A 26,044-nucleotide genomic window follows, 5' to 3' on the forward strand; every position below is an offset into this window, starting at 1 on the left:
GCCGCCCTAAAGCCGCCCGGACCGGCCGTAAACCGGGCGACGAGCGCGGCCGACGGCCGTCACAGATCACCCGGGCGTCGAACGGGGCGCGGCCGCCGCCCACGGCCCGTTTGAGAGCGCGGTCACCGGCCGTGCGCGGCCGCCGCCGGCCTGCCGGGGCCGCACGGGTCGTTTGGCCGCGCCGCCGCCGCTGCCGCCGACACGCCGTCTGCCGAGGAAAGGTTCAGTGAGGCTCATCGAGCAGCCGGTCCGTGGTGGTCCATTGGCGGCGGCCCCGCGGGCTCCCCCACCTCTCCCCGTCCCCCGGTCCCAGCTGTTCCCCCCCCCCCCGCGGCGCCGACCGGCCTCGGTCATGCAATATTGATGTAACCGGGCCAGCTCGCGCCGCCGGCCGACGCCAGTCAGATCGTCGGTACCGACGGTCTCGATCGACGCAGCTGTCACGTGCCGCGCGCCCGTTCGCCGCTCTGGGACGGCTCGAAGGCGCTCTGTGTGCGCCTTTCAATGGGGCAGTAGAGACATTCGTGTCGCCTGCCGGCATATTTTCTAGAGTTCCTTTTACGTATTTCATTTTGGTTTTGCATTTGAAGTGGCTCAGATCGACAGGGCTTAGCTCAAAACGTTGTGACGAAATTTTGTGTAGATACCTACAGGCTACAACTAACCAGATTTCAATTCGAACTAGCGTGCGTTATGGACTTGGCGGTGTGCGGTCTGAGAGCTTACATTTCTGCCGCTAGATGGCAGTAGTGGTAGACGCCTGAAGTTATGCTGTGCCGCAGGACACGTCTACCTTTCTGCCACTAGATGGCAGTAGCGGTAGAAGCCTGAAGTTATGCTGTACCGCAGGACACGCCTACATTGCTGCCGCTAGATGGCAGTAGTGGTAGACGCCTGAAGTTATGCTGTGCCGCAGGACACACCTACCTTTCTGCCGCTTGATGGCAGCAGTGGTAGACGCCTGAAGTTATGCTGTACCGCAGGACACACCTACCTTTCTGCCACTAGATGGCAGCAGTGGTAGACGCCTGAAGTTATGCTGTACCGCAGGACACACCTACCTTTCTGCCACTAGATGGCAGCAGTGGTAGACGCCTGAAGTTATGCTGTGCCGCAGGACACATCTTAGCGCGGTGAACGGCGTAGCGCGAGGGCGGAGCGTGAGAACACCTTTTCGAACATTGAATGCTGTTTGGGATTGTCAACGAACGAAATTTTCATGACTGCGAAGCAGCGGCTAACTTTGTTGCAGCTCACGAGTTTCAGAGTAAGTGGTGTAGCTGCTCTCGTGACATGTTTTGAAGCCAAGCCCATTGTCAGCAATCGTGTTTTGTATCATGTGCGGCGGCGTGGGAAAGCGTAGTTTTGTATGTTTTGTACGTCCAGCTGCAGGAAAAAGCGGTTATTGCTCTTTGAGTTTTTGTACGTGTCGGCGATATCGGTCTCGTACACGGAGTTTCACCCTACAGTGGCATGCGATTCCCAGGCTCCATATACGGTCATGGAGGTGTGGTCAGATGGCCTCTCGAGTGCTTGGGTGGCATCGCAAGCTTGTTAAAAATAAATAAAATATAAAGACAATAAATGTTGTGCCAGAAAGACACATCAGATTTGGAGATCCTTTCTATTTGAAAAATGTCGTCGACAGGCAGTATCACCACAAAAGCGTCACAACTATAGCTGATAGCGTGATTACGAGCCAGCGCGTTTAAATTGGCAATTTGTTGTTGTCAAAAATATATTAATATTAGTCTGTTTTCGGAAGATGGTACTCAGTTTAGCGGGTGGGTTGGCGCCTTTTGCTATACCTGCGCCGTCAGAACAGTCCCTGGTGAACAGTCCCCGCTGGGACGAACGTGCCTAGTTTGGGATTCATCTCGCGTCACTGGACGTAAACAAGTTGCCCCACAATCTAGAAAGGTGCTCCAGGAAAACGGAACACAAAATGTCGACAGAAAACGAATAACAAGAGCTAATAAAGTTTGTCGTGAGTTCTTCAAATGAAAAGGAACTGTTGAAAATTCTTGTTGAGTTCACCCACTCGGGTGGGTTTTTCTGTGGCGTTTCGAGCGGTCTCGGACACGGAAACCGTGCTTCCCACGGGCCGGGCGTGCTGTGGATCCAGCAAACCGTGGTATTTGATCACGTCAGACTGCGGCCACACTCGTCAGTTGGACAAATAAGTACCTAATCCCTCCTCAAAGCGGTGGTGCCGCACGGCAGCCGGCACGTAGGCCGGTTAGTCCCAGTCGGCCCACAATAACAGACTTTGGCCACTGACTGGTCGATGTCACATTATGTAACGCGCAAAACGACGTATTCTGCATCCAATGGCTTGATGCAATTTGACCTTGAAGCGAGGTTTTCGTTTATGATCTGTCCCACGCTTAAATGCGTGCTTACCGACCAACATTTCAAAAGAATATGCGCGAGGCTTTGAAAGCTATCTAGACTAAGGGAATGCGTCTTATGAGTCCTAACATTTGGACAGCGTCGTGAAAGGAGAGAACCGTTCAATCAAAAGTACCTATTTTACAGAATGCAGTCAGTACGTTTCATAGATTTCAAGCGTTGTGGCCTGGACGTTTACCTCACTTGCAGACATCCTCCGACGCCGCTTGAGGGACTCGTCACCGTTCGATAGCAGCCGGAGGTTATATTTAGACCAGCAAACGGTGACATCACAACACTGAATCAATGTTAACTCCGTCGGAGCCGACCAACTGTCAACGAGCCGTGAACAGAAAGATCCGCCCAGATGCCGAGCTGCTCTAATGCACTTAGATTGTTTGATACTTTTTACTAGCGGATTGCTAGTGATATTAGCGTGTAAGGTGCAATTAAATACGAATCTCTGGAGGTCAGATGATTTAATTACCAGATAAGCGATGTGTCCAGTCAGTGGCTCTCAACTCAGTCGGGTGCTTTCGAGTCGGTGAGACGTTGCGTTTCGGACCGCGGTGGTGGGCGCCGTTCTGCTCACCTGTCCCGCTGACCACACAGTTCAAACAGGGCGGTCCCTGCGCCGGTGTTGGGGCGGTACCGCGGTGCTCTCAAGCGGCAGACCGGCTGCGGGCACCTGTCGATCGCAGTGGTGTCCTGTTTGACACGCTGCTGACAGCCGGTCAGCGGCAGATCGCGCCGCTCCGACTCCCTATATGGCCGGCGATCACGTCCAATGCGAGCCGCGGACGTCGGCCGCGCACTACCGACCGTGAGCGATGTGATTCGGTCTCTAGCCGGATGTGTTGTAGCGACGGTTAGGGTATTTGTTGCGCATCTGGTGCAGAGTATTCGTATTGCGTCCGATCTGCAGTTGGAGGGAGTTTATTTATACAAGGGAGAAGGAAGCAAACCGTCGGCGACTGCAGCGCGGTCGTGCCGGTACTTGTCGGCGTCCGATCCGAGAGCAGTGTCCTCTGCGGCGCCGGAGATCAGACTGGCACCACTCGTGGCACCACTCACCAGCACCAGCGGGCCGCCAATCGGGCCGGCCGCCGTCCGACGGCCAAACACACCACATCCATCACGGCGCAGTGCCCCCGCGGGACGTCGGCGGGCGACGCTGCCGACGCGGCAGGCCAACCTCGGCCGCAGCGCGCTCCGCCGGCGACCGAACTCGGCCCAGAGGGCGTCGTGGCGGTGAGATGTATGGACGGATATTTCTGCCGGAGCTGGCCGCTCCATTGGCGGAGCCGTGCGGCGCTCATGCTCGGCTGACTTCTGTGGAAGTCTCGGTCAGAGGACGGACGGCCGTCGTCCTACGGCGGAAACTCGGCTGCCGCTTCATCTGGACTCGAGTTCGCCGCCCTCGCCGACACAGCCAGGAAATGGAGGAGATCGCTCTGTTTATACGCTTTCTCGTGCTTCAGTGAGTTCAAAGTTCCTTTCCGTAGCACATGATCGGCCCAGATGGCCCTGTTTCTCCTCCACTGCGCAGGATGGCTCTGTCTCCTTCAGTGAACACTGGCGCAGTTAGTCCCACTCAGTTGTCGGCAGCGGTGGACTGACGCAGTCTGAGCATTCTGACGCAGTCACCTGCCCGGGAGTTCGAATTGCGCCGCTCGCTGTCCGGCCGGACGCTGGCCGATCCCACCGTCCATGGCCCACCGGTGACATGGTGACAATATTTGAGGCACCCGATCTCCGGCTGTGACCGGCCGCGCCGCGCGCACCGCGTGCCTGGCCGTTCCCAGAATGCTGCTTTTCAGACATGCAGATGCCGCATACCGCCCGACCTGCAGCGTCGGCGACTGGCGCCGAGCAGAGGCGCCTGTCGCCAGACCGCGCCGCCGAGCCGGCCAGATGCCGGGGAAGTGATCAGCATAACCTGCCGGACGGACCGGATCAGATTCGTGCTCTGATTATACCTGCATTTTGCAGAGAGGTGTCACTATTAACGTTTTTAGAAACTTAAATGACAAAAGGTTTAGCTTTGTCACGGAATATATAGTCTACGACAGACTATATATTCCGTGGCTTTGAGTTTGGTCAATGGTAATCTTTCGACACGCAGTATATAATTTCCGTTCTTTGTGTACGAATTCGTTTTATCTCTGCCTCCTGCCAGAAACATCCGTAACTGAATTCGGTATTTATCGGTGGTCCAAAGTCCACCACTGGTCACATGCGCCGGACGACCAGATAGAACTATCCAGAACCGCTCGCTGGACTGAGTGTCCTGTTGGCCACGGGCTCGTCTATCTCTGTGACCACCAGACGGGTTGACAATTGAGCGGTGTCGGTCCGGTCCACGGGTGCGGAATGCGGCACACGGGCCCGGCGCTCGGTGATGGAATGTGGCGATACAGGGCGCCTCGTGCAGCCGGCCCCGCTCACGTGAGTCGTGCCAGAGATGCCCCCGGCTCATGGACGTACTGCGGAACGGCGAGTGCCGCCCAGAGTTCCTGGACACGGCCACCCGATAGCATCTCAGTTCCCGAAATGTGGTCCGATTCGAAGGTCAAGCGATGCTCAAGTGGCATCAGCTTTCGCCGTTTTTAAGATCGAATACGTATCTGATTTCTTTCTTTGTTTGATGATTGAACGAAGTCATTCGTCGGCACGTCATCGGTACCTTTCTAAGGTGATTGTAACCTTGAATTTCAATAGTGCCTTGGCTTAGTAACTGTAGGTAATTCAGCGATTCTAGGCATTCTTCCGGCTCCATGTGTGAAAGGCCATAAAAGGAATTCGAGCAAATAAGCTCAGATATGGCTCCTTGCAGTACCCACCCATAAGCAGTACACCCCTCGCAGGCTTGAAAAACCTTTCAAAGCGTTGCTGCAGTATTGCATTGCCTCCGCCCCTTCACTGGCTCTATGCACGTTTCCACGGTCCTTGCAGTCGCGGCGGCCAGGGAAGCGTCGAGCGGCCCAGTTCCCAGCGCCCGAGCACAGTGGAGGGCGGACGGGCCACCCGGGCCACCGAGGTCCAAAGGCCAGTGCCCAGTATGGCGCCAGAGAGCTGCCCCCCCCCCCCCCCTGGACGGCCATGGAGCGTCTCGGTGCCGCTCGGTTTGAGGACCTCTGGTGGAGAGCGCCGGGCCGTCGCGCCGCCCTCGCACTGCTCGGCCTGCCCTGCAGCACCACTGCAAAGTGCGGGGACACATCGGGGTCACGGGTTTTGTTAGCATTGGTTGCGGCCGTGTGGCACGCTTCACTGTCACTGCAGACTCGGGAACACTTTTTAAAATCAACACGCCAATGTACTTTGCAAACTGCAGTCGCCTGGTCGTGGGCGTTCTGTCTCGGAGGCGTCGACGCCTCTCTCGGTCTCTGGCATTTCCTGATTAGCATCCGCCTCGCTGGCGCCTCTGGATGACGCGCTGTCCGTCCGGTCGTGCTCTGTTCTGGACCCAATCCTGGACTATGTCAGCCTGTTCACGTTGCCAAACTGGCCACATCCGACGGTGATTCTGTGGGAATTTCCTCTCAATGGCTCGCGCAATGTCCTGGCGAGCTCCTGTGTGGCGTTGGGCAGCCGTGGCGACCCTGAGATCACCGGTCCTGACATCACTGCGCGCCGGCCGCCGGACGGACGGCACGCCGGCGGCTCCGGCGCCGCGTGTCGCCGCTCCGTGTCGGCCGCACGATTTATGGTGCGTCCTCGGCTGCCGGCGGCACCTCTGAGCGGCAGCCGGTGCCAGGCGGCGCGCCGAGCCCGGTTTGATGTATCGGCCGCCGGAGCGACCCGGTCCTGAGCTGATAGGTGTGTCTCGCCTGCACCGGTCCTGTGATATGTGACCCGCCTGGGCTGTCCTGCGCCCGTCGCCGCCCATGGACGGAGTGTTGCGTCAGCCGACCATCGGCCGGCCGGGATGGGTGTGGACCGGCCTCGTTGGACCCCCAGACGTGCCTCTGAGCGGGCATGGCGTGCTGATCAGCCGTCCGTCCTGTCCCACTCCCGTGCACCCTGTCCCCGCCCCTTCCCTCCCCGTTCGCCGTAACCCAGTAGCGAGCTGCTTAATTCCGTCCCTTCGCCGGCGCCGCGGCGGTCCTCCTCGACCGTGACGAGAATCAAATGATATGCCGACTCATTAATTCACCGCACATGGCTGCCATGGCGCCCCGTCGGCTCTGCCCGGCTCGGCGCTGACTGTGGGACACTCTCTCCTGACGATTAGCCCTCTCACTCTGTGCTGTGACGTCCGTTCGCGGCTCCTTATGCTCCGATCGCGGCTATATCGGCGCCGCACCGCTCCGCATATAGCTCGGCCGCCGCCCACGGCTCATTCATGGCGCGGCTGGGTCACGGAGCCGCTCGGTATTCCGGAGAGCGCCGCACGAGCTGGGGACCGCGGCACCTAAGTCGTTTCTTCGCACCCGATGGCCCCCCATGAGAGTACATCACGTTGGCCGAGGCGCGAGCCGGGCCGGCGCGGTCGCGGCGACCCTGGCACCTACCTGCCGCCCTTGAGCTGGCCGGCTCGCCCCGGGCTCAGCGGTTCACTGCTGACGCAGTCGAGAGCGTTCTACGCATTTCTACCGGTAGCTTAGACATGCATGGACGTTCGAGAGGCTAATTTCATACGATATTGCTAACTTCTTGGCTGGTGTTTGCTGGTACCTTGTGCGGTGTCATCTGTTCATCTTTTCAGCTGCCTTTTATTGGCTATGCTTCAAGTGTCCACTTCTCCAAACCCTTGTGATCAAACCCCTCACCCGCCTGTCCCGTCCGTGCACTGACCGTGTTTCTCCGCTGTGTTTCAGAGCTGCTCGTGTAGCCGGTCCCTTCCATTCTCTGACCGTGTTTCTCCGCTGTGTTTCAGAGCTGCTCGTGTAGCCGGTCTCCGCTCTGCGTTCACCTGCTGTTTGTGATGGTGCGCGTCCTACGACTACCTCTCACCGACTACCGCATCACCTGCCACACGCTCAAGACACACGAGGTGAGCTCATCCCACCCTCTCACCGCCCCTGCTCCGGGCGATCTGAATACCCGGGTCGGGCCGTCTTTGTTGGCCCCACCCGGCTCCATCTCATCCACGGCTCGACACGCCGCGCATTTGCAATGGAGAGTCCAGAGTTCGCGATAAATTTAGTGGAAGTGCCTCGGCGCAGTGCCGGAGGGATATGTAGCGAATGAAACCGGCGCTCTATCTCGGTTTGGATGCCGATGAGTGCAGACATGCAAGGTCGTTTCGGCCCGTATGCCTCATTCGGCCCCCGAGATAGCTCGGTTGATGGGTCTGAGTTGTGGTTTCGGCTCGCTTTGAATTCAGCTCGGGTTATTTTGGTGCGCTCCCGCCCCTACTAATCGTTGTGTTGAACATGCCGCTCTATTTGCAGCATGCTGTACAGCTGTGGTGTGCTAATGAGCCCCGGGTGGTGGGTACAAAGTCCCCGTGTGACATGTCGCCGCGCACTTTGTCAGGTGGAGGCGCTTCTACAGACATACCGCCGCCGTCGACTATCGCGGGCTTCAACCCTGCCCTGCGGCGACACGCCGACCCCCAACGACTTGACCAGGTGAGTCAGTGACGTCATCGAACCGTGCAGGTGAGACAGTGACGTCACCGGCCCGTGCAGACCGTGGGCGGTAACAGATAGTTGCGTGCTCGGCAGTCGGCACGCCCGCCCGCCCGCCTATCTTCTCCTGTCCTTGGTATGGTGGGTAGTCACGGCATCGTATAGCCAAGAAATGTAGACACCATGTTACAATTTTTTATCATGTATTTCGACCCACGCCGGACTGGAATTCGAGCGATGCAGTCGGCGTGACATTGGCCGTCGCCGGCCTGTTGAGAAGGGGACAGGTGTCTGTGACCGCCGACGGACCACCGGTGCACGCTGCTATCACAGATTGCACGCCGATAGTGTCGAACTGTCGGCGGCCGGCGAACGCTCGCCCCGATAGCGGCGAGGCCGCACTTCAAGTACCGGCTGACGGAATGCCGTGGTGGTATGGCACAAAGAGCCACCTGTGCACCTCAAACAGTGCGATAGAGACGTTGGAGCAATGTGTCGCACGGCGGCCACGGCCGTTACTGAAACAGCAGCAGACTCGTTGTCAGAACCCTGCTCCAAGCGAAATGCTTGCTGGCATTGTGTTTACGGGAGCTTGCTTCAAAAAGGGGATTAACGGACAGGCGATTGTGCGATGCGATGTGTTTTTTCTTTTCTTTTCCGCGTATTAGAAAGGTGTGCGACTTTATGAAGTGGGAGCGTGAATGCTAAGCTGGCGGTTACAGGTGCTGCTTAAAGATTACTCGTACTCTCCGATATGCATCTTAATTCATTGTAATGCCGACCAAACATTGCATCTAGTTATTTCACCAAAGACGTCATAGTGATGCTATACACAGAATAACGTCTCATTTGCGGGGCGAAACCACACGAAGACGGCGCTTAGCCGGCCGCAAAATGTAAATCACCGTCTGAGCTCCCATATCGGACGTGTTATGCCTCAGACCTGCAGACATTCCAGCCAAATTACTCATGAGGACGGGAAGGCGCGCCCTTCCTTGGTCGGCCGCATCCTGAGATTTCTCCCTGCGTAAACATCTGTAACTTCTTTATCTCTGACGCTGAATCCATGCTTATATAAAGTACTGTGGAGAGGACGGAACTCCGACCATGTTTCTTAGACAACTTATGACTGTGTCCACCAGGCGGAACTCTTGTACTCCCTCGGCTAAACTCGGACCGTGTTTCCCTGTGTAGAACTGTAACCGTGTTCCTGCTGGGCAGGGCTCTGACGGCGTGTTCCGTGTTTCAGCAGCAGCGAGGAGCGGCGCTGCCCGATCTGCCAGCTGCAGATGACCGGCGAGCAGAGCCTGGTGCGCTGTGAGGACGGCTGCCACAGCTTCCTGCACCACCGTTGCATGTCGGTGTGGACGGTGGAGGCGGCCGGCCGCCAGGAGGCCGCCTGCTGCCCTCTCTGCCGCGCCGCCTGGCCCGGGCCGCTCACACCGCTGGTGCGCGGCGTGTGGTCAGGCGCCGCGTCGGCAGCGGACACGGCGGCGGCGGCAGCGGCGCTGTCGCCGCCCGGCTCCGGCACACCGTCCTCCTCTCCGAGCACGCCGAGCGCGGCGTCCCCGCCGTCCTTCAGCTCACCGACTCCCACCTCGTCCGCCGCCAACACCCCGAGCATGCCGAGCGCCGCGGCGCCGCCCGGCGTCGGCGGACACCACCCCCAGCCGCACTCACACGCCTCAACACCGACCTCGGCGCTGCTCTCCTCGCTACCCGCCACACACACGGCCGGCGCCGCCTCGCCGCCGGCCTCCCCGCTGGTGCCGCGCGCGCGCACTGCGCTGGCCGGCCTCAGCTCGCCGGGAGGGGAGCGTGCGCACCGGCGCGGCTCCGTGGAGCCAGAGTCAGCCCGCAGCCCGCTGCTGGGGCGGCGCGCGGCCGGGCGCGGCTCGCTGCGGCGCGCCACCGTCCGCCTGGAGCGACTGGAGAGCGTCGAGCGCCGCCAGCCTTGGAGCCAGGTGCTGGGCCGCGACCTGGTGCACCTCGTCTTCAGCAGGGACTGGCAGATCAGAGACAATGGTGAGCGCTGCGATTGGGCAGGACGATACATGGCACCGAGAGTCTGATGCTACCTGTCGCGCTCTTCAACCTCCTCATGACTGGGTTATCTGAGTTATCTTTTTGATCGCGTGAATGCTATTTGGGTGTCTGATGGTCGAGCCTCGCTTCGTAGACATAGTTATCGTCGGCTGATAGTGCCACGATTTGAAGGGCATGGCCATGGGCTTTAGTAAGCATCTCTATCATTTCGATGTTCTAATATTTCAGTTATATCATCTGCCACTTCCTTTTGATAAGTTCAATGCCATCACCCAACCTTACCTGAAGCGCATAATCGAGTTACATCACCACCCTCTTATCGCCTGTCCACAGGGATTAGCCGACTTGCTGAAGCGTTGAGCCACATGGTCGAGAGCCCCGGCGGCCGGTCGGCGGCCGATCTGGTCCACCAGGTCGCCGACCTGCTGGCTGTGCTCTGCGCAGACCCCGTATACAAGGTCTTCTACGGAGCCATCGTGAGTGAGGGGCGGGCCGACGGAGGTTTAAAGGATGGGTTCAGAGAATCGAACGGTATTGGGAGTGCGAGTTTAAACAACGATACGGTTGCATGATTCAGGGACTTCTTGTTAGCGGCTGCGCTTACAGATCAACCTTCTTTGTCGGTGGCTAAATAAACCAGACCGTCGTTGCGTCACTTTTCCTTTTCTGATTCTGATGCATTGGTTTCCACAGTTATGTATTTTGTGGGATTTTGATTCTCTTGAAGTGATCAGTGTTTTAACTACTTTTACTGACCACCTCTTGACCTCGTGACCAGTTTTTCGTCAAATTTCACCTCTACACGTCTACCCTATGTGACCGGTTTAATCCGCCTCCCTCCTCAGAAATGTCTGCACGTGCTGCTGCGCAGTGTGACGTGCTGCTCGCCGGAGGAGGCGGCCGAGCTGCGGAACTCGCTGACGCCGCTGGTGGACGCGCTGCTGCTCCGCTCGACGGACGCCAACCGTCGCGCCGGCCAGCTGAGCGCCTGGACGCTGGCCGAGCTGGTGCGCGGCCCGGCCGGCCAGCTGCTGGCTGCCGAGCTGGACGGCCTGCAGCTGGTGCTGGACCGGCTGCTGCAGGAGTGCCGCTCCGGCGCCGACTCGTGGCAGTGGTGTCTGGGCCGGCTGCTGGTCGCCGACCACCTGGTCGACCAGTTCCGGGAGCGGTTCAGCGCGCTGGACCCCGAGAGCGCCGGCCGCGTGGTGCGGCTGGCAGAGTTCGCCCACCGCGCGCTCACACACCCGCACGCCACAGTCACTCAGCTGGCGCACCGGGTGTTCGTCCAAATGGCGCTGGCCGCCCGTGCCTCGCCGGCCGCTCACGAGCACATTGACGCGCTCCTGGCGGCGCTTGATCCGGACGTTCGTCTGCGGCTGGCGCGCCGCATCCGAGGCGAGAGCGGCGCGCGGCCGGCGCGGCGGGGACGGCCGGCGGCGGGCTCGGCCACGCCGCGGCAGCCGCCGCCCGAGGAGCCGCCGACGCCCTCCTCATCCGGCGGCCGGCGCCCCCGGCCCACCTACCTACCACTCGACTCGGGCGCCGCGCTCAAGAGGAAGTGTTCGCCGCTGCGACCGCCGGCCGCCGGTGACCGGGGCGCCGCACTGCGGCCGCGCCACGCGGCGTCGGCAGCGCCGCCCGGCGGCCACCCCGTGTACCTGCCGACGGCCATGGAACTGGGAGAGGAGCCGCCCGTGGCGGGCTACCTGACCGGCGCCGCCAACTCCGTGAAGGACATCGTAGTGCACCCTCAGACACAAGTCAGTACCGGACAGGGAACTCTGGGTGCTGGGTTATGACTGGAGTGTTGTATTCTCTTGCAGTAAGCTCACGTAGCGCTAATTCCCGTGTCCGTTGAGTTCCTTAGCCTTTTTTGCGTATAATTATCAGGATGGAAGACGCTCAGCTCGCATTGGAGATAAATAATATCTTGGATATGTTCATGCCATATATCATGCCGTGTATTCATGACCAATGCTGTAGATGGCTGATGTCGCTGATTCACGTCCCAACCAGCATATGTCCTCACCCTCACACTCACTGACTGTCTATATTTGCCCATTTGTGCCGCAGAATATGGAGGGCGGTACGTGTGACACCTACACGGAGGAGCTGGACTGGCGGCGCGGCCCGCTGCTCGGCACGGGCAGCTTCAGCACCTGTTACCAGGCGCGCGACCTGCGCTCCGGCCACCTGATGGCCGTTAAGCAGGTGCAGCTGTCGACAGAGGCGGGCAGCGCCGACGAGCAGACGCTGCTGCAGGAGGTGCGGCTGCTGGCGCGCCTGCAGCACCCGCACGTGCTGCGCCTGCTGGGCGCCACCCGGCGGCCCGGCCTAGTCAGCCTGTTCACCGAGTGGGAGGCCGGCGGGTCGGTGGCCGGCCTGCTCGAGCAGTACGGGCCGTTCGAGGACGACGTCATCCGCCGCTACACGTGCCATCTGGTGGACGGGCTGGCCTACCTGCACGACAACCACATCCTGCACAGGGACCTCAAAGGTGTGTACCGAGACAGATAGAATAGGGGCTTCAAAGGTATGAAACGTCACTGAGGGAACAAAGGAACCTCTGAGGTTCGTACCGTTACTGGGGAAACAGCGAATTGATTACGTCTCATTGAACATGTTAGCTGATTTCGAATAGCGAAGCCCATATCTCTTGAAATTTTAAAAAATGTACTATCGGAACTGTCGAGCGGATGCTGCTTTTTGGTTGTTTATTGATCTCTTTAAACATGCGAACGCCCTAAATTTTGGAACTTATCCTCGCTCAGTTGACGCAGCACGTCACCTACCCGTTCACACCGCCACCTACCATAACCCCTCCCTAACACCCCCTGCTCCCTCCTCTAGGAGCGAACCTGCTGGTGGATTCGAGCGGTGTGACGCTGCGGATCGGCGACCTGGGCACGGCCGCCGAGCTGGGCGCCACGGCTACCCTGAAGGGCGAGTTCTCGGGCCAGCTGCGCGGCACAGTAGCCTTTATGGCGCCCGAGGTGCTGCGCGGGCAGCATTACGGCCGCTCGTGCGACGTCTGGAGCGTCGGCTGCTGCGTTATCGAAATGGCCACCGGCCGGCCGCCCTGGGACGCGCATACGTGCAGCAATCACTTCGCGCTGCTCTTTATGGTCAGTGGTTGAGATGGGAGTTGAACGGGTTTGGGGATGAGGGAAGTTCTTGGGTTGTGTTGGGTTGAATCGAACGTATGAAAGCGACTTCCTTAGTGGTGTATCATTCCTGAGCTACAGCGAACTTGTGTAATAAAGCGATAACTTGCGTCTTTCCCAGGCTTACTCTGCCTTTATCGCCCACGTCCTTCTACCTGTTGAGATTGTGCATCTAACTGACTTATCTTCTCTCTGTCCTCAGATCGCGAACAGTCCGAAGCCGCCGGAGGTGCCGTCCCGGCTGCCGGACGATCTGCGCGAGCTCGTCTCCGACTGCCACCGAATGGACGGCGAGAAACGGCCGGCCACGCGCGCCCTGCTCGACTACCCGTGCTTCAAGACGGTGCCCGACCTCTAACGCACCGACCGCCTAGCCGCCGCCGCCGGTAGCGCCGCCTGTCCTCTCGAGTTCTCACTCGCTGTATCTATACATAATTAAGTACAAACGTTGAGTTCATTCCAAAGAGGCGTTCAGTTGACTGGCACGAGCTTCTGGTCTAGTTCAAGTGAGTCCACCGAGTGAGAGGATCGCGCGCCGCCGACCTGCGCCCCAGCTCGGCAGGCAGTGCGCCGGGTAGTGGTGACCACACAGTCCGTCAGGCCGTATGGTAGTCTATGACAAGGTCATTATCGCCGGGCGGTTCTTGTATCAGCCGGTGGGTCGCCGCGGCGGCCGAAGTCTGAGTCGACGCCGGCATGCCGCGGCCCCCGCCGGCCTATTTATTTAGTTTGTACGGACAGGAGGCGGCGCCGCCGCCCGAGCCAGGGCGGCGGCGGGTGGGTAGTGCGCGCAGACCGGCCGCCTCCTGCCCCGGCTGGTCTCGTTCCGTGGCGCCGTCGAAACGGCGTTCACGCAGTTCTAAGTTATCTACCGGAGCTCCGAGTGTTGCGCCGCCCCCTCTGCCGGGGCGGTGCGTGCCGAGAGTACCGTGCGTTGTACTTACGTTAGTTTTAGTGGGCGTTGCCGCCGCCGCCGCCGCCGCTGCTGCCTCCGTTTCGTCACGGTTTTGTTTCGGGCGGCGCGGCCGGCCCTGCCATGGGACCAGCGATGAGTGACTGTGTCGCCTGTGTGACGAGTGCCAATACAACAGGGGCATTCCACGTCAAATCGAACAAAAATCGGCTGTTTTGCACCTTACCATCAGCGATTTCATTATAAATTTGTGAGCGAGTTCCTGTGTGGCCCTGGACATTACATTGGTGTTTTTTGTACATTCTGACCACAGGTCTTCTAAATATAGGGCATCAAATTTTTACAAAATGTTGCATCTTTATATTTTTGAACGACCATAACTTTGGTTGTACTTGTTTGATTTGAATGAAATAAACCTTACTGTTTAGGTAATTTCTTAAGCATTTGTTTAGAATTGCACCTACTTAAATATATGACCTTGAAATTTGCTTAACTCTGTTCTTAAGCACAAATATTGAAATAGCAAAAAACACGTCACCTTCGATTTGGCTCATTTTCATATATTTTATTGCCTACCATATTCTTAACAACATGTGAAAAAATTAGAGTGGGCCATTCATAAGTTTCGAAGAAAATTGCACATATGCAAAGGTATATTAGCACGCGCAGTGAAGGGGGAAGAGCGAATTTCGCCCACCCCTCCTGTTTTCCGCCAATATCTCATAAGATTAATGCGAAATTAATTATGGCTACCTGTCAAGAATTGAATTGGACATCTCATCGTGCAAGCAATAAGAAAATCGGTTCACAACTGTTCTAGTAATAGCGGTGTAAAGTGAACATCCTGTCGCCGCAGCGACGCGGCGACTCGGCAGCCGGCGCCGACCGCTACGCGCCGCCTGAATTGTAGACTGTGCCGGGACGGAACGGAACGGTTCCGTCTTTACATCGCGCTCCCTACCGCTGATTACGTTCGATTCACGTCAAATTTTGTGAGAAGACTAAGAAATGTACAGGCAATCTTATGGTGAAAGAATTTTGAAAATCGGTTGGTAAACAATTGAAATATGAACGTGTAAACACAAAATTGTGATTGCTGCGTTTCCCGCATCGGCCGAGCCCGCCTCAGCCGGCGACATGTTACTAAATAGCAGGCCTCTAACTGCCATATTTATTATTGAATTAACTAGAAATTCCCCATACATACTAAAAAATGTATGTTCTTTCGTATAGTGAAGATCAAAAGACGTGAAGATATCGTTGCGTGATAATGTTTTCGTTGAATTTACTTCATGATGCATTTCCACACGGCTCAAAATTCACCGCAAAATACCGTTTGCCTGAGACACTTTTGCTATGGAACGTGAATGCTTGACTACGATGACTATGCATTTCCATTCTCGCAGAGTTTGGGATATCACTAATCAGCAATCATTCATTTCAGAAAGTGTGCACAAGCAAGCATGTCTTGACTCTGTCTTTCAAGGTCACGCGCGGTTGCGTGATGTTGATGCATGAAAACGGCGTTTGCCGCGAAAGTTATGAATGGCCCACTCCAATTTTTTCACAGATGGTTAGGAACATTGTGACGGACATAATATGTAAAAATTACTCAAATCGAAGGTGACGTGTTTTTTGCTATTTAAATTTTTCTGTTTTAATTCAAGGTCAAATGTATTTCAAGGTCACTTCAATTTAATTTTATAATTAAAAATCAAAGCCTTATCGATTGCCTATAAGACCCTGTTAATATCATTTTGATACCAGAAAAGGAACCAGAAATATAGCCATTTAAAAAATTGATGTGTGGCATTTTTCGCTATATTCGATGACCTATATCTCAGCGATACGTTATCAAATTTCGAAAATATTATACGTAACTCAGTTTTGAACCATGCCCAGTCTGCCTACAAATTTTCAGAAAAATCGAAGGGGGTGACGGATTTCGGTGTTTGATTTGACGTGGAATGCCCCAACACGAAAGGGTGACCTGCCGCGTCTTCCCTCAGATGACGTCACACGTCTGCCACCGGTGACGTCACGGGGCGGAAATCGGGCGGGCGCGGCGCTGTCGGCGCACGGCCGGGTGCTGGAGGTTTTCCGGTGGAGAATTCCTCCCCTGTCGTGCTGCAGGATAGCTGGTCAGCAGCTGGCGCGGGTGACGGGGAAACCGGCTGGGCCGGGAAGGAAGGTGTGTTTAAACCCACACACGCTCCGAGGTATGTGTGCAGGACAGTCGGCGACACTGGAATGCCCGGACGGTGGCCGGGAAATGGGAAACTGGGGGACATGACACGAGAGAAACTCTGATCGGGCGTCGACAGCCGAGACGGCCAGTGCAGTAGACGGATGGGAGGAAGCAGTTAACCTGTCATAACGTCAATGAGGGCGCTAGGCCCCGGTTTGACAATGATCTGTAATAGCTTATTTTCATACCATGTTGCCCATGGTTTTGAAACAGTGTAGTTTCAATACGGCTCGGCCTTCAGCTTAATGTTATTCAATGTGATAATTTTATTTGTATTTTCTGTGACAACGGATACAAGCATGACAATGACTTAAAAAATGTTGCATTATTGCTTGGAGATGGCATTTCCAGGGTTATTACAACCTCTGCACGGTTGAAAGACGACCTATAGCTACTTAGCAGACACTTTCACATCACAACGAACGGCCGTTCGGTTCAATAAGAGTGAATCGAAACAGAACACATTTAAAAGCGACATAACACTTCATCCACCATCACCCAGAGCAAGGCATACAATAACGGTATCAATATACATCCATATGCAGGGCCCATATTTCGCACTTTCCGACTGCAAACTTGCAGCGTAATTTGCATAATTCGATAACTGCTCAGATGTTTTACGGTGACTATGGTCTAGGCAGTCTAGCTTCTTTTTTGAATGAGGTGGCCACATTCGAAAGAAAAGAAAACTAGCACCCAGCAGTCACGAACGCAATATGTGGGGCATCTATTTCAAAATATCACACAATTTACCGGGAAAACTACATGTAGCATGCCTTTCAGAACGGTGTAGCACTACTTTCACATCAAGAATCCTCTCGGCTTCCATGCAGCGCCGATGACAAGCTGCGCTGCCAAAGTCATGTTCTCGTCTTTCTCAGAAGACCAACCCGTCTTCGACTGTCTTCCCACTGTCCATCGTGTCTCACATCGGCACCAGCTCGCCGTCAGCCCAGCTCAGCTCAGCTCAGCGTGCAGTGACGGCCCTGGTGCGGTTCGGGAATCCTCTGGCACTGGTACGCCTCGCGGAAGGCCGGGAAGTTGTACACGAAGTTGTTGATCATCTCCGGATGCGGGAACTCCTTGAAGGCGCTGTTGAGCAGCACGCGCAGGTAGGGGTTCGTGTTGCGGCACCGGCTCTGGGCGTACGTCAGGAAGAACAGCTGCTCCGGCGTCTGGCCCTGCGGCGGACAGGGGGCGGCACATCAGCCGCACCGGTCCACGGAAGTCGACAAAGAGCCTCGACAAGCCGACAACCGGAAGTCGACAAGGCGGCGGCATACCGAGAGATGAATGCCATTCAATGAATTATCACTAGTTAGGGCAAGGCCCTAGGGCGCCAAGTGAATTATATCGAATCAATACACCACCGAAAACGTATATAAAACATATATGGGATAAGTCGCGACCGCTAAAAGGCGCGTTTAAAGTCACAAATACGTCTATGCCTGGATATGAAATGGTGTATTTCATAAACATTGCCGTTTTATGAAGTAAGATATTATACGGTTGCCAAAAAAAACATTGCCGTTCTTACCGCCTTTGCACTCCACTCGTAAAAGCTGTTCATTAGTTGCACAGAGCACGGTTTATACTGACCTCTGTGCCCGGCAGAACGCGCTGCGGCCCGTCCTCCTTCTGTATGTGCTTGAAGAGATCGTATGACAAGATGAAGGCCAAGTGCTCCGCCTGGAGATAGTTGGCCGACTTCCGAGGGTCGAGAGGCACCCGGGATCTGCAGCACCAGTCGGCAACAGCAGCGTGTCACGCGAACAAAGGGATTAAAAGATAACTAGATCATTTGCAAGGTGTCTGCTTATTCCTGCGGGTAGATGACATGCTTGAACGCAAGCTTGAACGTATACGTTCGTCATAATGACGATGCTACAAAGATACTAAATCAAACGTGACTTGGGTTCAATGCATCGCGTGTAACGGGTGACCACATACGAGGAACAAGTCACGCGACATCTAAAATCAAGGCCAAGGTAGTCGAAATGTCAGCGAATAGAAACGGGCACGAAGAATCATCAAAAACAGCGATAAACCGAGCTCAACTGAAAAGGCTAAGCAGTCCGACTCCCAACCGTCATGCAGTACCCAGAATCCAGAGCGTGCACCAACGAAATGAGCTGTTCCATTTTTGAACACCGCACTGACACAAGCAGGGATGCGGAGCCGGAGCCGGAGTCGGAGCCGGAGCCGCCGGAGCCGGCATATTTTGCCCGGGGCCGGAGCCGGAGCCGGAGCCGTGAAACAATATAGCCCGGAGCCGGAGCCGGAGCCGCCAAAAAAGGGGGCGACTCCGGCTCCTTTTTATTTTTTGAAGAGGAAAAAATAATTGACCTAGTTCGGTTTGACAGTACAAGGCAGTAAAACATATGGTACTGTCATGGGCCATCAAGTGAATGAAAAAAGCCGAATATCCCCAGTATCCCACAATCAACTTCCTGTCTGCTCCTCCCCCCCCCCCCCGTCTACTGCATCCCCAGAACATGAGGACCGGTCATCAGGTGACGGCCATTGTTTTGAAGCCAGTGCAGTGGACTGCGACTCCCAGCACCGTCTCTTCCGACCCCACCTCACCCCCCCCCCCCCCCCCACCCCTCAATGCAGCCGAGACGGGTGTCAGCTTACGATGCAGGTTCAGTGAACTCCGATTCGCGGCGACTGCGTTTCCAATGCCATCGCTTCCTAGTCCTTTGTTCTACCAGTTCTCTCCGAGGTGCGTTTGCGCGGGGACGCGGTGAGCCGGTCATGGCCAAGAGTAACGCGTATAACCAATCCAATTTTTCTTCCACCCGCATTTAATTGATTGCATAGGGGATATACTGAGTCGGAGCCGGAGCCGCCGGAGCCGGAGCCGCCGGAGCCGGAGCCGGACCATTTTACTCGGAGCCGGAGCCGGAGCCGGAGCCGCCATAACATTTCACCCGGAGCCGGAGCCGGAGCCGGAGCCGATTTTTTTCTCCGGAGCCGGAGCCGGAGCCGGAGCCGTCTGAAATATCCACGGCTCCGCATCCCTGGACACAAGTCCCTCCCATTCAAAAACCATCCACGCAAACGTCGGTCTGGGGCCGGTTTGGCTGCCCGGGCTATTCAGCTAGACACGCCATGGTTCCAGTAGCCGGTATTTTCCCTCTGTTCCCCGGCTGCTGGCCACCGTCCCCCCTGGGTGAAGGGGGGGGGGGGGGCGGCCCAGTTCACCCGCCCGGCAGGACGGCGCCCCAGCGACTCACTTTGGGTGCCGCGGATTGAGCTGAGCTCACTTTGGACCAATGTGAGGTGGCATTTTGGAGAAAAGGTGCACTGCACAAGTGCAAAGGTGCACTTTCGGCGCGTTCCGGAGCCGTGGACCGAGCTGAATTCACTTTGGAGCGAGGGTGGACTCATTTTGGAGCGAGGGTGGACTCCCTTTGGACCGAGGCCGAACTCACTTTCGGTGCGTTCCGGAGCCGCGCACCGATGTGAACTCGAAGCTGCGCTGCACGTCGACCGTGTAGCCGCCGAGGCTGTCCATCAGGCAGAGGCCGTACTGCCGGTAGCGCGCCGTCGTCTCGGAGTCCCACCAGCTCGGCAGTCTGGGGCAGAGACGGACACACAGATACAGCAGGGTCAGTGGACGTCCGTCCTCACAGAAACAGCGGACAAAAAGCTGCCGGCGGACCTGAAACTACTAACAGAGTCAACAAAAACATGTTTATGAAATTAATTACTAAGCAGGCTACCAACACATCCGAGAGACAAGGATGAAAATGGTCTGGCAGTTCTTTACCGGTAGGAACCCTAACACGCCCAATACGGTACGCCGTAACTTATCAGCGAGACCCGTAAAGCAAGGCCCTGCATACCGTAAAGGGGTACGCGATTGTGCCACTAGCAAACACTTTGTTTTTCCTTGCTGGTTGCCGCGCAAGTGATACCGCATTTCGTAATAAATGCACATACCTATGCCAGCACATCAGATGTCAATGATTGTAGTTTTTCAGCGAGTTCGATATCTAGGCGAGCGAGTCGAGCTGCTTCCCATAAGTGGTGGCTGGTGGGTGGATGAAAACATCACACAACCCGACAGACGGCGGGCCTGTGACCGACATTCCAGCTCATTAGGATGTTTGGTTATGGAGGTGAATGTACTTTTTATCTACATCTGGGACACACATAATTGTTCGTGCACAATGGCGGTGTGGTGAGGTCGAAAGAGCCGGGGTTCATTCCCCTCAGTAATGCATGACACCCCGGTGTACTGCGCGCAGTTGATCATATCGTGTGGGCGTTAGTTTTCACATTCCGATCGGGTGCCGTCATTTATGTATCCCTTCATATGGGGCATGGAGGTGGTAGATACAGATCTACCGGCCATTCCTCCCCTGACAATGGCCGATCATACCGTATCGGATCCAGCCGTGGTGTCAAAACAAGTTGAACGTTACCGATCTCAGCAGCTGACAGGGCACGGTATACGGTTCGGACTGCCATGGGCGCGCCAGGCCAAACACGAAACAGCCCGCCTCAGCAGTCAGCACCCCATGGGTCGGCACCCCGAGACGACACCCCACCGTCTGACGTACAGGTTTTCCAAAATCCCGGTCCCGAGCCGAGCGCCCCACCGTCCCTCCGCCGGGGTCCAACATCCCAGCCTCGACCCGGGCGCCCGCCGTCTGACCTGTAGGTCCTGTGGCGCAGGAAGAACGGTCCGGCCAGCTCCGCCAGCACCAGTGAGCCGAACGTGGCCGCATTCACGTAGTCGGGGCTGTGGTGGCTGAACAGCGGCACCTGCAGGCCGCCCGGCGGCACGCGCAGCCGGTCCCGCACCGGGTTGTAGGTCACCTTGACGTCCGTCGTCGCGTCGCCGTCCACCCAGATGGCATCCTCGTCGTCACCGTCGTCATCGGCGTGGTTGTTGCCGCTGCTGGCGAGTCGGGCGGCGTTGGCCTTGAGTTCGCCGGCCTTGAAACGGTCGGCGTTGAGCAGGTTGGTAAAAAAGTCCCGCCCGGTCAGAGTCAGGCCGGCGTAGTAGTTGTTGAGCCGCCGCTCGTCGGTCACCCACGGCGCGTGGCCGTACGAGACGCCCATGCTGCCAAGCACCGTCTGCGACTGGGTGCGTGAGTCAGGCGTCATCCAGTCAAAGCTGCGGCCCAGCTGGTCGCGCACGCGGCCCACCATGCGGCGCGCGGCCGCCACGTTCGACTCGCCGATGTGGTCAGCGATGAAGAGCGCTCGCAGGGCGCGGGGGAAGTAGCGGCGCAGCAGGTCGAAGCAGATGGCCTGCCGCGGCCGGGTGGCCAGCCGGCGCGTGACAGTGTCCATCTCCTGGGCCAGCACGGCGTAGATGGGCCCGGCGGCCGGCAGGTACTGCCGGATCAGGTTCCACTGGATGTAGTCGTTTAACAGCGAGGCATTACTGCGCTCCACGATGGCGTTCAGATTGGTCATGTACTCCTTACTGGGCACCTGGACACTGGACGAGTTGGCCACGACGTTCTTACCGAACAGCGAGTCGAGAAGACGGCGCCACTCGAAGCGCGGTGACAGTCTCAGCAGCGCGTCCAACGACATCACATTGGCCGGCGCAGGCAGCACGTGACTCTTGGTGGGCATAGCCTCCACCAGCTGGGTCTCCAGGTGGAGCACCGAGTCGGCCATTCGCTCCGGACAGGTGGCGTTACAGGTGCGGTTCTGAGCCACGTCGGCAGGCAGCTCGGCCTCCAGCAGACGGAGCACAGCCACGATCGACTGCCGGTAGGAGGCCCGCGCCGCTCGCGCCTCGCTTGTATCGTCCGTGTACAGCATCTTATCCTCCATGCCCAGCCGGGGCGGCGATATGAGCACGCGGCCCAGTGTCTGTAGCCAAGTGATGGAGAAGAACAGTCGTAGTCGGTTCACCTCACGAGTCTGAACGAACTTATCGATAAACTCGAACTTCTCGGGATCGAAAGTGCCGAACAGGTCGGTGCCGCCCAGGCTGTTGACCAGCTCGCGCAGCCGCTCGGCGCTGCTGTTGCCGTGCGCCGCGTCCATGCATGTGCGGTAGAAAGTGCGCACCTTGCTCACCGCCGAGAAGTCGTTGTGGAACTGGGAGCGCTCGAGCAGCTCCTCGATGCGCAGCTGGTTCTCGGCTTCCAGCACCTCCTGGATGCCGTAGGAGATCCTCGTATCCAGCGGGTGCACGTCGTCGAACCGGCCGCACGCGTACTCGTAGAAGTCGGTGCACGGCGACGCCGAGGTGTTGATGTAGCCGGCGATGTTGGCCGCCTGCTGGAGGCAGCCGGTGGCGCGGCACTCGGGCGGCGGCGGCGGCGGGCCGGCGGTCGCAGCAGCCAGCACGGCGCACCACACCAGCAGCAGCAGACAGAGCACGGCCAGGATGGCGGCCAGGCCGGCCAGCACCGGTACCTTGGGCACCTGGTAGCCGCGCACCAGCCACACGGGCCGCGCCGAGCCGCCCTCGCTGAACAGGAACCGCTTGTCGTTGGTGGCCTCTGGCTCGTCCACGGACGTCATGTGCAGGGTGGCCGGCTGGGCGGGCGCCGCCGTGATGCCCTCCTCCATCCCGCTCATCGCGCTGACGGACCTCCGCCGACTGGACACTCACAGAGACTCACAGCACTCCGAGTGGCCCGCCGAGCGGTCACACCTGGGCCAGACACAGCCACCGACTGACCACCACCTCACGGAGAGCGTGCAGTGCAGAGCCGGCGGAGCAGACCCGGCCGCGGATGGCTATCTCTGCCGGCAGCACGCACCGAGCTGGCGGACGGCGACTACTGAGAGCGGCGTGCGCCGTGTGCCGCCGCGGTGTCCCCGGCCCATGCACTGGCGGTCGGTCCGTGTCCGGCGCGCGCTGCGCCGTTTTCCCGCCGGCCCCACGCGGCGCGGTCCGGTCGTGCGGCCCGCCGCGCCGGCCGGTACCGTCTGAGTCTGGACAGCGCGCTCCGCGGCCGGCCAGGTGGCCTTGGCAGTGCAACACGCCGCGCAACGACTCGGCGCGGCCGGGCACCGAGATCCCAACAACCGCCACTTCTCAATTCAACATGGAAACAGCAGACTGCAGACAACACCGATCCGAGCGAGCCAGTGGACCGGCACGGCTCGCGGCGGTACTCCCCTCCATCCCGAGCCCGGAGTTACTTCACGGCGCGCCTCTGCGGTCACGTCAGACGAGTGTGACCTCACGTCGGCTACCATGACGCCGGCAGGTCCTCGGTGTCCGAGCCCTCGACCGTAGCCGGCACGTGATGAGAGAACGCCGGCCAAGCCGAGCTCGAGCCGCCACGCTTTCGCGTGCGATTTCCGCGTGCGAGCAGCACGATTGTACGACCACTGCGTTGGAGGGTTTCAGGAAGCCTGACAGATTGATAAGAGCGTGCAGAGCTCAGCTGGAAACTGCCCAAAATGGGGCACACCACCTGCACACCACGCAAATCCACGTCATGCTGATTATAGGAATTATCAAGTGAGAAACTAAAAGACCGGTCTAACCACCAGCACCATATTAATATGAAGATACGTCAGGAACAAAGCCAGTGACGCGAGCTGGAGTTACAAATGACGTAGCCAACGAAACGTAGCGGCAGGTAATCATGCGTCCTTTATGTGATAATGCGTGGTTCACACCTGATCCGTAATGACGCCGTAACCGTTACGGACGTAATGAGCTAGAGATTTCTCAAGATTCCCCAAGCATTGTGACTTTTGTAGACGAAGTTGAAATGTGGCAACCAGTCGCCGTAAACTGGCAGCGTCCACCGTACTCGTTACGGAACGTAACAGAAGTTGGGAAAATTGAACTTTTCGGCTCGACCGGCCGCCGTAATGACTTTTATCGACATGTATCTCCAAAAGGGTTTGACTGTTTGATGAGCGGTCTTCTTTGGGGAGGGGCTGCATCCTTTCTACCCTGAACTGTGCTATTGATATCACTCATGAGTGCCTGTTACAGCACGTGTCACGTGCGACGAGAGAGGTTCCAAAAGAGCTCGTCATAGCATAACTCGGGAACGGCTGAATAGAAACGGTTCAATATTTGTTTGTTGTTTTGGCTGGATGCACACTACACATCCCGTGGCCTTAGGACGATTTCGAATTGCCTCAGCGCGTGCGCACATGCGCACCCCTTTTTCACATCTCGGGATTGGCTGTGCCAATCGCGCCCATATTTGGTATGCTGAATGACATCATGTTTATATGCAAATTGCACAGGTTGACAAAAGCATTGATCTGCACGTGCGCACGTGCGTGCCCCTTTTTCATATCTGGGGATCGGCTGGGCCGATCGCGTTCATATTTGGTGTGCTGAATGACACCATGTACATATGAAGATTGAACAGATCGGCAAAGGCATTGGTCTGCACGTGCGCGCGTGCGTACCCCTTTTTGGCATCTTGGGATCGGCTGGGCCGATAGCGCTCATATTAAGTATGCTGAATGACACCAAGTTTATTTGCAGATTGCACAGGTCAGCAAAAGCATTGATCTGCACGTGCGCACGTGCGCACCCCTTTTTCATATCTGGGGATCGGCTGGGCCGAAAGTGCTTATATCAAGTAAGCTGAATGATAACATGCTTATATGTAGAATTCACAAGTCGGCAAAGGTATTGATCGGCACGTGCGCACGTGCGCACCCCTTTTTCATATCTCGGGATTGGCTGGGCCGATAGCGCTCACATTTGGACTTTGGTATGCTGAATGACACCACGCATATAAAGTATGCAGATTGCAAAGGTCAGCAAGAGTATTGGTCGGCACATGCGCACGTGCCCACCCCTTCTCACATGTTGCGATTGATTGGGCTGGTCTGGGTAGCGGGTAGCGGTCTGCTCGTGTGCAAGTGCGGACCTTTCTACTTGAGAAAAAAAATCGTATCAACACGCCGACTGATTTTTAGGCATTATTTCATGTAGGTATGCCTTCAGTATGTCACAACCTACTTTGTATCTCTTGAGTGACGTACATAAAATTCATGTTCCGTAATTACATTTCACTCGTTTATTTAAAGATAACATTTCCTTCGTAGGCCTAGCCTAGCCCTAATCATGTAGGTATGTTACAGGTCAAGTTCAAAGTCCACAAAATAAATTCCAATGCATAGATTCTCGTGCCACGTCTTTTATACAGTTCTGAGTCAACTTCGCTGCCCATATTGCCCCTGCTAGACTTGATGCTTGGACGGACACTGCACCGCCTCTTCGCAAGCCAATTGAGCAAACTGTACGATGCGTACGTTGATCTTGCCCATGGATAGCAGCGATTCACGAGTGTAGAAAATGAACTTCAGCGTTGACCAGCATGGGCATGTTTTCTTGTTTATGTCAAAAAAGGATAAAAGATTCTCTGTATAGTATCATGCCCACAATTGTAGTTAATTAACAATGATATGCCTCCATACAATTATAAACCACTATGCAAAGTGATAGGAATAAATTTAAAAAGAAGAGAGCAAAACCAATTAAAATTCTGACGCACCGATATTAAGAAACAGCTCTTAGCTTTAGCCCATTTTTCGATTGTTTATAAGCAAAATAGTTTTGGCGCACTTGATTCGAAGGACGGCGCTGAACATGGCAATTCCCGGTGCACACCGAATCCGTAACGAATACGGCGTTACGTCGCCAAAAAATCGAACTACGCATGCGCGTTGCATTGTGCCCTCCACTTTCAAGATATTATTTAATCGCCGACGTATTCATTACGGCACGTAACGG

The 26,044-nt window shown here is 56.7% G+C and overlaps 2 protein-coding genes across 3 annotated transcripts in view; one reads left to right on the forward strand and one right to left on the reverse strand.

Moving 5' to 3' along the window:
- Positions 1-14,296, forward strand: part of LOC122390863 (mitogen-activated protein kinase kinase kinase 1-like) — a 34,486-nt gene extending 20,190 nt beyond the window's left edge. Inside the window, exons 5-12 of one of the 2 annotated variants that reach the window (XM_043384267.1) lie at positions 7,271-7,387; positions 7,873-7,967; positions 9,217-9,992; positions 10,347-10,489; positions 10,859-11,773; positions 12,087-12,510; positions 12,864-13,138; positions 13,380-14,296. In XM_043384267.1, the coding sequence (XP_043240202.1) occupies positions 7,271-7,387; positions 7,873-7,967; positions 9,217-9,992; positions 10,347-10,489; positions 10,859-11,773; positions 12,087-12,510; positions 12,864-13,138; positions 13,380-13,535 (2,901 nt within the window). In that variant the 3' untranslated portion in view covers positions 13,536-14,296. The remainder of the gene's footprint in view (positions 1-7,270; positions 7,388-7,872; positions 7,968-9,216; positions 9,993-10,346; positions 10,490-10,858; positions 11,774-12,086; positions 12,511-12,863; positions 13,139-13,379) is intronic. The other variant, XM_043384268.1, reaches the window with a different exon arrangement.
- A 2,288-nt stretch (positions 14,297-16,584) lies between these two features.
- On the reverse strand, positions 16,585-23,939 carry LOC122390840 (endothelin-converting enzyme-like 1). The gene is made up of 4 exons (XM_043384171.1): positions 21,005-23,939; positions 19,776-19,919; positions 17,938-18,073; positions 16,585-17,519 (listed from the first exon to the last, which is right to left on the reverse strand). Exons 1-4 carry the CDS (start codon positions 22,897-22,899, stop codon positions 17,301-17,303), a joined length of 2,394 nt encoding a protein of 797 aa, XP_043240106.1. The 5' UTR covers positions 22,900-23,939; the 3' UTR covers positions 16,585-17,300.
- Between the last annotated feature and the right edge of the window lie 2,105 nt (positions 23,940-26,044).

Source organism: Amphibalanus amphitrite, unplaced genomic scaffold (assembly GCF_019059575.1).
Source record: "Amphibalanus amphitrite isolate SeventyFive unplaced genomic scaffold, NRLGWU_Aamphi_draft 000412F_arrow, whole genome shotgun sequence".
In the NCBI taxonomy this organism is placed as follows: Eukaryota; Metazoa; Arthropoda; class Thecostraca; order Balanomorpha; family Balanidae; genus Amphibalanus; species Amphibalanus amphitrite.